We start from the raw sequence: 13952 nt of genomic DNA, 5'->3' as shown, positions 1-13952 counted from the left end.
CATAAGTGGATGGAAAGCGGAGTGAACTTTGGAGCGCTCGAGCTGGGATTCGGACTGCAGTACTCGAGCGATATCAGTCCACTGCACTACGCACACTCCTTAAGTAGTTCATTTAAGGCGTGCTTTAAATCACGGATAAACAGAGACTCTTTAGTTTTACAATGCATGTCTGATCGACCGGTCGCTAAGAGTCCAAAATGTTCCCATTTTATTGTATGGTTGGTTGGGAAAACGTGATTAGCAATTGGAGATTCCTGACAATTTGTTGTTAGTGCTTTGAAATGTTCTGTTCTTCTGTCACAGCATGCAAACCAGACTATAAATGAACATTCCTGAGGAATCTCACTCCGATCGATTAGACCCAAAGTTTTGGTGGTGTTGTGAGCACTTTCTTGGTCAGAATTACATCATTTTGGGTTTTTGATGAGCAAAAACAGTTTTCTAGCGCCAACACTGATTGCGGCTACTTTTTATGTCAATGCACGGTGTACATAAACTTGACACATTCAGTTTAGTATACAGAGGTAATGCTACGATAATGTTTTTTAAAGAAAGCCGAATTCAAAAGATTGAGTTCTCTAAAGTCCAAGCATTCTTCAAGAACTTAAATTATAGTTACTACGTTTGGATAATACAGGAAAGATGACCTACAAATGCATATTCCTGCATTTCATTTCACTCTTTCCCTCTCACGGTTTGGCAAATATTGCATAAGGCTATGGTACTGCTGATTTATAGTGCCTTTAGAGACAAGGAAGTAGAGAACTTACTTCCATGGTGTTAAAAATTGTCTACAATTTGTCATTACTTTCTTTTTAAACATATTTTTATACCTCCAATAAGCCAACCCGTCTTTCAATTTTTATCAATATTATTTGATAAAATATACGTTACGATTGATCAAGAGTGATCATAACATACATTTATATCTATTTTTTTATTTCAGTCCCGTGACGAAATATGGGCAATACTAGTAATAAACTATCAGGTAATGTGTGACGTTGGTTTTGTTGCTTTAGAGTAAAGACTAGTAGGACAAGATGCAGGCGGGAGCCTTTGAGAAAAGGAGTCCGGAAGGTTTCAGAGAACTGGGAAAGCAAAAATAAAAAATAAAATAAATAAATAAAATAAAATGCTGGAAGCGGATCTGTGAGAGGGCGGGGAGCGATAAGTTTAAATTTCAAATCTGCAAGCCTTTGATATTTATAGCTACTTGTCACCACGTCAAAAACATAAAATCAGCAATGTTTATTGACCTCCATTGAACGTCCTTCGCAGCCATGGTTAAACAAACTTTTTCACGCAAGAGCATAAAATCGTGCCCAATACAAAAATCAGAATTACTTCCGGTGAAGAGCCCCGTCCTGATTGCACTGGACACTTTTTGAGCACTTTCTGAATTTTGAGCTGACTATTTCTCGTTTTGAGCAAAAGTTGATGACGTTTCCACAACTGGAGGAACATTTGAGTTTTTTCCTCGTATTTTGGGCTGGTTCCATAGCAACATTTTGTTTTGGAGAACAGTTTTGAGTAAATCGAGATTCCTAGCCTTTACGATTGTGGGAACACGTAAAAAGTTACATGGTTGAAATGAGCTTGAGTCAGTGTTGCGTTTGAAATAAAAGAATTTGAAACCATGGTAGTCTTAATAGAAAAGTATTTTTGGCTCTAAAAACATTAACGTTCCATGTCTCTAAGGATTTAGAAACACAGAAGGCCAGTTCTTTTTAAAAGATAAGGATAACTTCAAAATTCCTAGGAGTTTCAAAAGTTTTGAAAGATCCCAAAAGGAATACCTTATAACTTTCATGAAGTCTCGACTACTTTTGTGAAAATTCAAACACTATTTGAACGCTTTTTGAAGCACTATTTTACATTTTCTTCCATCGCATGCGGGACATGCATACCGTGAAATTGATATCTATCTTTTAAATTGGTTACGGCGTAGTTGAAACGTAAAAAATGTAATGAATCCGTCTTCGAGTGGCTCGCAAACTGTCAAAATTCTTTGCAAGATCCATTAGGAATAAGGGGGAGTCTGGAGACAAAGAACAAAAAAAGTACTGGCGGCTGGAGCTTTTGACCTTTCGTTTCAGTCTCTACAGACTATGAATCAGTTCTTTAGATCATTAAGATCAGAGAAGTAAAGATAAAGGACGATTTTCATGTATTCTTTTAAATTTCACATTTTGAAAAGTGGTGCACTGCACTGATTAGAAGTAACTTGTGTATAATTGGTATCAAGTGAGTTGATCCTGAAGGTTGGCAATACGAATACCCGAAAGTGATTTCATAGCCAGTGTTTTGAGGGTTAACCCTGGTCGAGGTAAATTAGATCAATATGAGTTGAAAGTAATTAAATTAAATGTAAATCTATTTGTCATGATCGTTATTTAAAGGTCATTTCTGGCGGTAATTGGGCTTTTACTTTAGAGGACACAAATGATTGTACCGCATACAACTCCATTTTTGTTTTGTTTTAGTCTTGGCAGGAGCCCATATAATCCCATACAAGCCCTACGAGTCAACCTTTGCACGTATCCTTCTATTTTAAGAAAGCCACGTGTTCTTCAGCTCAGCTCGCACTGTTTAGAATGGCCAATTAGAAAAAAAGTTATATTTAAACTAAGACAAAAAAAGCAAAAAAACAATGTATGCAAAATTTGCAAATTGATGACCGTAAGTTGATGTAGATGTGAGCGTCCTTCTGAAGTATTGAGAAGTATTGTTATCTATTCAATTGACTGCAATTGCTGGGATACAACATCTGGTGACGAGGATGGGATTGTTTTGAGGGAAAGTGCTTATTCCTACTGTTAGGTACTTGGAGATCGAACATATCAAGAGGCTCTCCAGGTAGCTATTGCCGACAAGATTGCGGCTAAAGAGACCCTTCAAGTTGGGAAACAACAGTTGTCCCAATGAGTAAATTCAGTTTCAAAGAAGACCTCTTCTCGTGAAATTTCGCGGTCACGGTCTACCTCGCGGCCATCTCTGAACCAAACTTCACCCAAGTTCCAGCCAGTAAGTTCTTATGCATGTTTGCCATGTGGGAACTCTGATCATGAAAGATCTAAATGCAAATTTCTGAATGCTGTTTGTCGCCATTGCAAGCTGCGAGAACATATTGAACGAGTTTGTAACATGGGTTTCGAAGAATATTGTCTGCAGGAAAAGTTATCAGATGATGACGAGTTGTTTATAGTATATGATGTTAATGCAATGTGTAGATCTGAAATTTCTGTACCTCTGAAGATTGAAAACAATGATTGTCGCATGAAATTAGACACTGGGTGTGCACTTTCCCTTGCCCCTCTTATTTGTTTGAAACAAGTTTGTCCGAAGGCTGAAGTGAAACCCACAAGGGTTGTGTTGTCGAAGTACACAGGTGAAACTGTGCATCCGTTGGGAAAAGTGCACGTGAAAGTTGAGTACATGGGACCACTGGATACATTGCCTTTATTGATTTTACGTGAAGGAACTACGGCTTTATTTGGTCGGAACTGGCTGTCAGATATCCATTTGGATGGGAAGACCTTGCCTGGGTTGAATCACATTAGACCCATCCCCAGTAATTCCTCTTGAAACACATTGCCCCAAGGAAACCAGACCTTAAGGTGATGCCTCAGTATTGCACTGCGCATCCTGTACTGTGCATACGGTTGGTCAAAATTTTTTAATTGGTCAAATTTGTAACATTGTAAATATGGCGTAAGTCGGTCATACACGCTGAAACAGTTCACAAAACACGTGACAATATGTGTATGGTCGTCTCTTTACAATTTTAACTGACCATGGACACTTGCTGACACTTGTGGGTCCCCAGAAACCGGTTCCTGCCCATGTAGCAGCTCGACTTCAAAGATGGGCACTCATTCTTGCTTCGTACAACTACATGATTGACAGCACGGGAGCCCATGCAGATGCCGACACCTTGTCCTGTCTTCCTTTACCACAGACATGGTCACCCAAATGCGAAAAAAAATGAATACTATTTCATGGACACTGAAGTTGTTACCAGTGTTACCAGTCAGCTGATAAGAAAGAGACCCAAGTGGATTCAGTCTTGTCTCAAGTGTACAAGAACATCATTAGTGGCTGGCCGGGCGTAGTGGATCCTGCACTGGTTCCATTTAATACTAAGCGAGATGAGGTAAGCCCACAGCAAGGGTGTGTGTTGTGGGGTACAGGTCTTATTTTCCCTCCTTCACTCGAAGAGAAAGTGTTGCAAGAGCTACATGACACCCACCCCGTGATATCTCGAATGAAAGTTTTGGCTGGATCTTATGTATGGTGGTCCAACCTTGATACTCACATTGAAAACACTGTGTCTTTGTGCAGCATATGCCAGTCGATGAGATCAGACCCACCCACTCTTCAAATTCATCCTTGGACTTTTCCCGCACGGCCGTGGTCTCGAATTCATGTTGATTTCGCTGGACCAATTTCTGGATGTACCTACCTTGTTGTAGATGCTTACAGAAAATACCCAGAAGTAATCAGAATGACAAATACATCAGCGAGACCAACTGTTAGAGCATTGCGTGACATTTTCAGCAGGCACGGTTTTTCAGAAATCATCGTATCTGACAGTAGGCCACAGTTTACGGCAACAGAACTTCAACAGTTTTCTACAAGTGGTGGGATTTTGCATCGTACTTCCGCACCTTACAAGCCGTCTACAAATGGTCAAGCTGAACGTGTTGTGCAGATTCTAAAATCAGCAATTTGACAGGCCCTCATTAGTAATGCTGATCTCACTGCTGTCATCACCAATTATTTGTTGGTTTATCGAACTACGCCCCATTCAACGACGGGTGAATCACCCTCTATGCTTCTCATGGGCAGATGACTGCGCACCCGCTTAGATTTGTTGACAACTTCTCTTGAAAACTATTTTGAGAATCGCCAATATAGTACCATGCTTCATTGCACTGCACGTCGCGGCTTCCGTCATTTCAATGTTGGTGATACAGTTCTGGCTCGTAATTATGAAAAGGGAGGAAAATGGGTGCATGGCGTAGTATCTGAAGTTGACATTGTCAATGTGTCAGGCAACTTGTGGAAACGACACGTGGATCAACTGCTGAGACGTTGCGTAGAGGTCGTCCCAACGAATGATTCCCCGGTAGACCCACCTGTCGAAATTGCTGCACATGCAACATTTCCAGTTGCTCGTGTTCCTTTCACAGCAGTGCGGACGAGCCCCATTTGACTGGAAAAGATTCGACTGAACTGGAAAAACCGTCGCTGACCGAATCTGAGCCTGCTACTGAGATTGCTGTGACTACTCAACCAGAGATGCTTATGCCTGCCAATGTTGATGACACCCCTTTAGTTCCACCGAGTTCTTCAAATAAAAATTGCGCGAGCCCGGGAAAAACTTTATCCATCCCGGTCAACTCTGAGGCCTCCTAGTTACTTGCAAGATTAGACACGTTAGTGTTAAAAAGGACAATATTATTACTTGTTGATATTGAGACTTTGCATGAACGAACATCTTTTGAAAGGAGAAATGTTACATAATGGAATTATTGTTATGCAATCAGTTGCAACTGAGCATGCGTAAAAGGTTGTGGATGAGTTGTTTTGACTAAAAGAAGTATTGTGATTATTCAATTAACTGCAATTGCTGAGATACAACAGAAGGTTTCTTTTGACTGAGTTTGTTCTCAAAAAGCGCAACATCTCTCCTTTAATAAACCCCTTCTTGACACTGAGGGGGTAAGACGAGGAGAAATGCGTGTATTGGAATGTTTCGGTGGGCTTAAAATGTGTTTTGATGTCAAGGCGATTGCCGTTGATGAAATGTGAACCTTTGAAGACTTCAGTGTCAATGAAAACAATGCTTTCGGGTGACATTGCACAAGTAAACTTAATTGTTGGGTGGAAGGTATTCACCACTCGTAAACACATCTAGGCCAGACAACACAATCCTTGCAACCCTCGATGTCTGCTCACTCTACACAAACATCCCTTAAGAAGACTGAAGAGATTCAAATAACTACGAAGAACATCATCACCCATATCCTCCTATCCCCACAAATATTCTAGGGGAAGTTATAAGACTGATTCTGAAAGAACATTCTTCTCAATTCAATGGCAAACACCCGGCGTAGTCAATCGAACGAAGCCGAACCAAAAACCATCGAACCCAATTGAACCCAATGGTTCGATTGGAGATAGATTGGTTCGGTTCGGCAATCGAACATAATCGAACTGGAACGTTTTTGCGAGTTCGATAAAGTTCGATTACCGAACCCAATCGAACTCAATCGACGCGATTGTGTTCGATAGAAAAACAAAATGGTATACAAAATTGATAAGCATTAACTCTTAGTACTCGTGTTTGAAATAGAAGCCAATAAATAACTTATTTGACCGCAACGCTTTGTTTCAGACCAGATGAAGCTGGTTCGTGTTTCTGATTATTGAGGTGTTCGATTATGTTCGATTGTTGAACTGTTCGATTACCGAAAGTTCGATTGCTTTCGATTGGCAGATTTTTTTTTGCGAATTCCATTAAGTTCGATTACCGAACCCAATCGAACCCAATCGAGCAATTGGCGATTGGGTTCGATCGGGTTCGATTGCCGAACGTTCGATTGACTACGTTACTACACTATCTGCAGACCCTCGGCATAGCAATGGGGACTAAAATGGCAATAGCTTCCGCAGTCATTTTTATGGCTCACGTAGAAAGATAACAGTACCCGCCACAAGCCCCTACAATCCTAGTTATCTGGAAACGTTTTATAGACCACATTTTTTTCAGTGTTAATTTGCGAATAACTGATTCCACCTAACGATATCTTACCAAAATACAAGATTTACAAACAATTAAAGACAGTTTTTTTGCTGTGGTCGGTATCTGAATTAAGAGCCCCCATTAAATACTCATTTGGCCCTTATTTACTCCTTTGTTCACCAGATAATTGCTGTCCAAGCAATTATCGTTTACAAGCCTTTTGCTTCGGTTATGTGTAGTTCGTCATCTCATTCTTGGCTAGCTTCTTGCAAAAAAAAAAATCTGTATCTGTGGTAAGCCGAAAATAAACAAGGGTGAGGCGTTATTTACATCTGAGAGATAAAGTTTTCTTTAACGACGGAACATACAGGTTAAAATCCCTTTAAATTGAATTTATCTTCCTCTTGCGTCGTAAGAACATATTTGGAGTCTAATAGTGTAAACATTACGCCACAGGGAAAAACTCATCTGCCCATATCTATGTGTGATTTTGCCAGTAAAGTTAGTCATGTTTAGCTTTAGGAGCAGAGGTAAATTGGGGGCCCTAAAATTTGGACCTCTTTGAATGCATTACCTGCATTTTGGAACACGAATTAGGGTATTTGAACTGAAGGCTAATAATATTAACTTTTTATTCGGAGAAAGTACATTAATAACGGCTAATTTTTCTGGGCATATTTTGGGTTTTGAAAAGACGCTAAAATAGCGTGACATAGGCCCTTTAAGGCTTCTTTGCATTCCAAATAGGTGATTGGAATGTATTAGAAACCCATGCGCGTTCAAGAAGGGGGGCGGTAAATGATTAATAGTATGCGTCAAATGAGTTCATACTGAAGGTCAGAAATTGAACACATTGAACAGGTTCCTTACCTGATGTCTTTTAAATATAAGTCCTGGACAAGAGTTATGAGGAAAATTGTGAATTGTGTTAAAAGCTATGAACTCCGCCTTTTCATTGGCTATTTTCTTTTTTTCTTTTCAGAGGAAGATTTACAGAAACTCCGCTGGACAGGTAAGGTCTTTGTAATCCAGCTTCTATTTTGGAGAAGAATACGCAAATGACATGAAACCAAATAGGTTAAAATATACTCTCAAAGAACGGTACCTCTATTTAATTTCTACCAAATCATCGCTTATTAAACCTTACACCCTAATTTTTAAAGAGCTTATTGGACACCTTTATTTTTTGGGTTGGTCACGATACTCTATATATGCATAGTAAAGTACATGTATAGGCATGCCCCAAAACTCAAAAGAAGGCTAAAGTGCGGACTCAATAAGTGTCTTTTCTACATAATTTTGGATGACTCGTGAGCAACAGTGCTGGCAAATCTGTGGTCATTTGTATGATTTTTTTCTTGGAAAATAATTTTATAACTTTTTGAGTCAATATGATGGCGATTGAGTTGGGCCGTGGGCTTAAGTTTGATTTTTAGAAACGACGAAATGTCGGAGTGGATTGTTGGTGATCAAAGGGCCTTGTTTCTAAAGTCGTTTACTTTTGGGTGGGAATTGAGTAAACCAAAAAGATATCAACTGCCTTGATAAATAATATAACCATAGGAAAGAGAGCATTGTCTCCAAACACACATTGCTCTCTTGCTCAATAATCTTTCTTCGAGAAAATCGGAGGAAACATGCTCTTGTCAACTAGTTACCCAGTTCTTCGATTTTGAAAGCCGTTGGGCTGAAACATACGAATCTAGCATAAGCATGAGCAAAAGGGGAATGAATGATATTGTGAACTAGGTAATGCGACTGTAAAAACGACCTTGACTCTACTGTGAATAACACGCAATGACACGGGTAAAACGACATAAGTAAAATGACATATGAGGGCCGGTTAAGTCTTTAATACTACTTTGGGAAAAAAGTCGAAAGGTGCTGTGGAAATACTATATCAAAAAAAAAAAAAAAAAAAAAAAAAAAAAAAAGGTCTTTATTGTTTTTTAAGCAAAAATACATGCTAAAACAAAAACAGTTACATTAAAAATAAAATTACAAGAATTACAAGGCTATCGACATTACATTAAATAGCTACTCTATATTTGAAAAAAAGCCGGTTAAAAAACTATTTTTAAAACGCTGGGTATTAACCCTAGGGAGTTGACTACTAGGAACTCGGAGGCGCGCTTTCATTTTGGGGACGAATGGGTACAGAGGGTGACCGGCCATACCGGAAATCTTATTGAATAGCGAGCGATCAACCTCTTCTAATACGCCATATATGTCAATTCGGTACGAAACATATTTGCGTTTAAAGCAGCGCTGTAGAAAATTCTGAACCGTCGTTAATTCAGGTATTGAGGAGGCGTGTACGGGTAGACCGTACGTTAGTTTGGGTAGAACAATTGATCTAAAAACGTAATCTACGGTCTGGTTGTTGATATCCCTCTTTACGTAAACATCTTATCACATAAAGACACTTGTTGGCCTCCTGCAGCTTAACCTTAATATGCTCGTTAAATCTATGATTACTTTGTAAAGTAACCCCTAACACTTTTAAAAAAGAAACTTGCGTTATATTGTTCACAGGGTCTATATCATGAGCAACCTTCTTACAAAGTATTAGTTCTTTACATGTTTTAGGATTACATGCCATGGCATTATCTTGGGTCCAACTGAAAAACTGATTGACAACCTCTTGAGAAAGATCTATTTCATTTTTACATACTTTGACTAGCAAGGTGGTGTCGTCAGCATATTTAACTATGCTGGTAAGGTCATTATCCCTAATGGCCAAATCGTTGATAAACAAATTAAAAAGATGGGGCCCACTGACACTACCCTGGGTTGTTCCTTTGTTCACATTATGCTATTTGTAGATAACACCCTTGAATATCAGTCTTTGTTTACTATCCATTAGAAAGCTTAAGTACCAGTTAACCAGATAAGGATTGAGATGAAGAGCCATTAGTTTTTCCCCAACGAACGAGTGTTTTACATTACCAAAGGCTTTCGAAAAATCCACAGCAAAAACCCTAACATAGTTACAATCCTTATCACCAAGTGCCCTTAACTAATTATACTGTATTTGAATCAAGGCGTCTGTACAGCTGCAGCCCTCCCTATACGCATACTGTGTGACAGTCAGATTTTCTTCAAAGACTTTCTTACTGCAATGAAGGTATACAGTTCTTGCAAAACAGCGTGCTATAACTGGAGTCACGTTAATTCCCCGAAAATCCGAATATTGAACAGGAGTGTCTACCTTTGGGAGGGGATTTGATGTTAGCTTCTTTCCAAGCTGTCGGCCATGTGTAAGAGGACAGAGACCCAAAACGGCAACGGTTTTTTAAATCTTGGATAATGCCACCATCACATCAAATTCCTGGAGCTCTGGGGGTGGATGTGACTCGGGGTTTACCCTGAGAGGCACTGATTTAACGTAGTTCTCATCATTGCACAAATCCCCAAAATAATCGCCAGCGCTCATTGTAATTTTACTAATTACATATGTTGATGTTATTCATGCTATCTCATATAAAGCTAAATTGGTGTGACAAGCATAGTCTTGCTGTCAATAAGGGATAAGGCCATGATAGTGTGCTGTGCAGATATATAGACAGGCTTAACATGAAGCCTCTAGTCCAAGGCACAATCGTAGAGAAAAATGCAAGTTTAGTTCTGTTCGCATCTGTATGGACCACTTAGGGATAGACAATGGTGTTGATTCGTTGAAGGTAGCAAGAGATCATGGAAAGGGTTGTCAGTATGGGAAATGGTGTAAGGCGGATGATATTTCAGATCATTGAAGTTGCTGCACCATGGCATTACTTGCATGGAAGTTTAATGGTTCAAAAGTGATTTAGAAAAAAAAAAAAAAACAGCTCTTACTCTCTGGTGATCAATTCATGATTACGTGACCATTTGCTATAATCTCACGAATTAACGAGAAACAAAATAAGTGAACATTTTAAGATCAGCATTACAATCATGTAGCTTCCGAACAGTTTAGCAAGCCTATGATACTAATTTGGAGACTGGGCTCTAGTAGGGTATGACAGCAATGGCTCGGAATAAATCAAGACATAAGGTTTTGCTTGTGGGTCATTCCTGGGCCTTAGTTTTACATTAGAATAGATGCTTTGACAAGGTGTTTCCTTATTAAAGTTGGTCTAAGCTTCGCAGGCTTTGAAGTGTATCCATTTTTCACAATTGAAGACAACAGTGTCACACAAAGTAAACGGCATTGAACGATTGTACGCTCATAAAAGGCCGTGAAAAACTATACAGCACAGAAGGAACTTTTGGTTACATAGAGGGGTTACTGCCTAAGGAGGCGGCAAAACAACTTTGTGTGAATATACCGTTATCTGGATAGGTTATTTTCTCTCCTATGTTTTTAAAGTTCCTTCGTGTTGTTTTTTTAATGTTAACTGAGTCCGGGCGGGGGACTGTTTACGGCTTGTGTTTTGAATCTTAGTCGCGTACAAGTGAAATGATTTCAGTGGAATAGATGCAAGACAAGTCGGTTTTGGAGCCATTCTTATCACCAAATGCAAGCACTGTGGGGACTACGACTGGCAAAAAATTCCTCGATTTTACTAGAGAATGAACCGATACATTTAACAACTCTAGGTTGGTCTACGAAGTCAAGCAAATTTTTTTTTTTTTTTTTTTTTTTACAGGATAGACAAATTTACATATTTACAATAAAACAGTATACATCGCCACCCCTACCAAAAAGAAAATCAAAGCATTAAAGTTTAAGGGCTGTCAGTTGCAAGGCTGTTGCGAAAAGGCGGTGAAGGATTTGTTGGTTTAGGGACTTATCAAAGTAGAAAAGGCAGGAAAAGAAGGGCGGGTTTATAAATTAAAGTTTTGAGTAATTCCCACTTTGTTTGTAAGGTGCCTGCAGACTTTTGTTCAAATAGATAGGTCGACTTAAGATATCTGAAAAAGCCTTCTACCTTTGGTAGCTTTTGATTGTTTTTACAAATCCAGATATAGTGTCTTGCTAAAAGGAGGCAAAAATTCATTTGACAATGATTTTTGGAGGAATCTGGCATCAAACCTAATGCTATAAGAAAATTGAATTGGTAGTTTTCTGGAATAATCTGAGACGAAATAAAGCGTTGTATTAAGAATGTCCAAAAAGCGGTCACTCTGGGACAGGACCAAAAGAGGTGGCTAAGTTTTTCTGGTTCATCTTTGCAAAAGGAGCAGTTTGGGTCGTCTTTTAGGCCGATTTTAACTAAGAATTCGTTAGTAGCTATTCGTCTGTGCAAAACCTTGAACTGGAATTCGAGAAGTCTTGTGCTTGTACAGCACTTAAAAGCTAGTAGGTAAGTATCATGCCACTTAATACATTGTTCGTCTTCTATACCGCATTCCGTTATCCATTTCTGCTGAGCCTGCCTAGGAGGTACCATTTTCCTGGATATAAGTTTTGTGTAAACTAGTTTGTTTGCTTTTTGAGCTTTCAGTAGTTTAGTTGAAAAACGATCATACTCCTTTTTAGGATCATTGGGTACAAAGCTGTTTTGATGTGTTTTCCATAAGAGTTTAATTGTGGACAAAATTCCGCAATACTTAAGAGGGCAAACTGTTATTCCGTACCTAGTCTGCAATTCTGTGAGAGAAAGAAAATTATTGAAGTCGTCCTTCAAATGTTTCACCATGGTAACACCTGCACAATGCCACTCAGGGTAGTAAACGGGGCGGTTGTCAATTCTAATCAGCGAATTATACCACAAACTTTGGTTGAGAAAGTGATTCTCTGAAATTATTCGGTCTTCGAAATTAATTTCTGCCCAAATTTTTAGAACTTCACTAATAAAGCTATCTTTAGATTGAAGAATATTTTTAGAGTCATTTGTGTTAAGGTTGCCAGTAAGAACTGTTTTTCCGCCGAAAGCCTTTAACTCAATATCAAAGAACAATTTCCATTTGCCTCGGTTTTCTGCATCCAAATATTTTTTTATCCAGTTGGCTTTCAAAGACTTACTAAAAGAAACAATATCAATCATTTTTAGGCCCCCGTTTGGATAGTCATTAATGATAGTGTTTCGCTTAATTTTGTCTCCTTTACCATCCCACAGGAAGGCGAAAAGAAGTTTGTTTACTTCTTTAATAGCCTTTACATTTAAAGGTAGCGGTGATAAGATATAAACAAGTTGCGAGACAACAAGGCTTTTAAGTACTGCTATTTTACCCATCAGTGTCAATCTGCGGTAGTTCCAACAGCTTAATATATTCCTGGCCTTTACAAGTTTTTCGTCGTAATTTAAATCAGTGGTTTCCTCCGGGTGAACTGAAAGCCAGATTCCTAGAGTTTTCACTTTGTATTTTGGCCATTTAAAATTCCTCTCAGGAAAAGGAACATCACTGCTCCCACATTTTGCTCCAATCCATAGTGCCTCTGTTTTTTTATCATTCAATTTCAAACCCGAAACTTTGTAAAAGTCGTCCAGAGTTTGAAGGCAAGCTTTTAGAGAAACCCTTGATCCATCTAGAATTAACGTTGTGTCATCAGCATATTGACTTAACTTTATTTCTTCATTATTTATCAGAAAACCGCCAATTTTTTTTATTTCTGCGGATATCCTTGGCTAACATTTCAACAGCTAAAACGAACAAATAGGGTGAGAGGGGACAACCCTGCCTAACACCTCTTTGGATTTCAAAAAAATTCACTCGTCCATCCGTTATTTAAGATGCAGCTCTCTGGACCTAGAATTTGAGTGCAAGGATAATTTTAATATTATCATAGAGTGATCTGATTTGTATCCTGGGTGGATATCAGAGAGGGTTGTAATATTAGCAACACTTTGGCTAATCAAGAAAAAATCGAGCCTGCACTGTACGTTAGGGCTGCGTCGTCTCCACGTGTACCTACTAGTTTCCGGGTGCAAAGCTCTCCATATATCAACTAGATCAAGTTTCTCGGAGAACTCCTTGATGACTTTAAGACAGTTTTGGTGCGTTTTTGGGAGACCGCCCGATTTATCCTTCTCTACATCAAGTACAAGGTTGAAATCACCTCCTATGATAATATCGTCACATTTGAAGTCATCAAGGTGTACAAACCAATCTAAAAAGAAAGCTGGGTTGTCATCATTTGGAGCATAAATGTTAGCCAAGGTTAAACTTTTGTCATTGGCCTTTATGTCGCAAATTATAAAGCGCCCTGAGGGGTCAACGAAAGTTCTTTCAATTTGCAAACTAAAGAACTTTCATGAAAGTCTCGACTACTTTTGTG

At 38.9% G+C, this 13952-nt stretch overlaps 1 protein-coding gene across 6 annotated transcripts in view; it reads left to right on the top strand.

The window, feature by feature from the left end:
• Positions 1-13952, top strand: part of LOC138009470 (uncharacterized) — a 210653-nt gene that overhangs the window by 26026 nt on the left and 170675 nt on the right. For all 6 annotated transcript variants that reach the window (XR_011124400.1, XR_011124399.1, XR_011124401.1 and 3 more), the window contains 2 exons: positions 947-988; positions 7731-7760. Coding sequence is in view for 1 of the 6 variants with exons in the window: in XM_068856497.1 (XP_068712598.1) it covers positions 961-988; positions 7731-7760 (58 nt within the window). In the remaining 5 variants the exon portion in view is untranslated. The remainder of the gene's footprint in view (positions 1-946; positions 989-7730; positions 7761-13952) is intronic.

This window comes from Montipora foliosa, chromosome 7 (assembly GCF_036669935.1).
Source record: "Montipora foliosa isolate CH-2021 chromosome 7, ASM3666993v2, whole genome shotgun sequence".
Classification (NCBI taxonomy): Eukaryota; Metazoa; Cnidaria; class Anthozoa; order Scleractinia; family Acroporidae; genus Montipora; species Montipora foliosa.
Note: the sequence above shows the minus strand (reverse complement) of the source record. Positions and strands in the feature narration are given on the sequence as shown.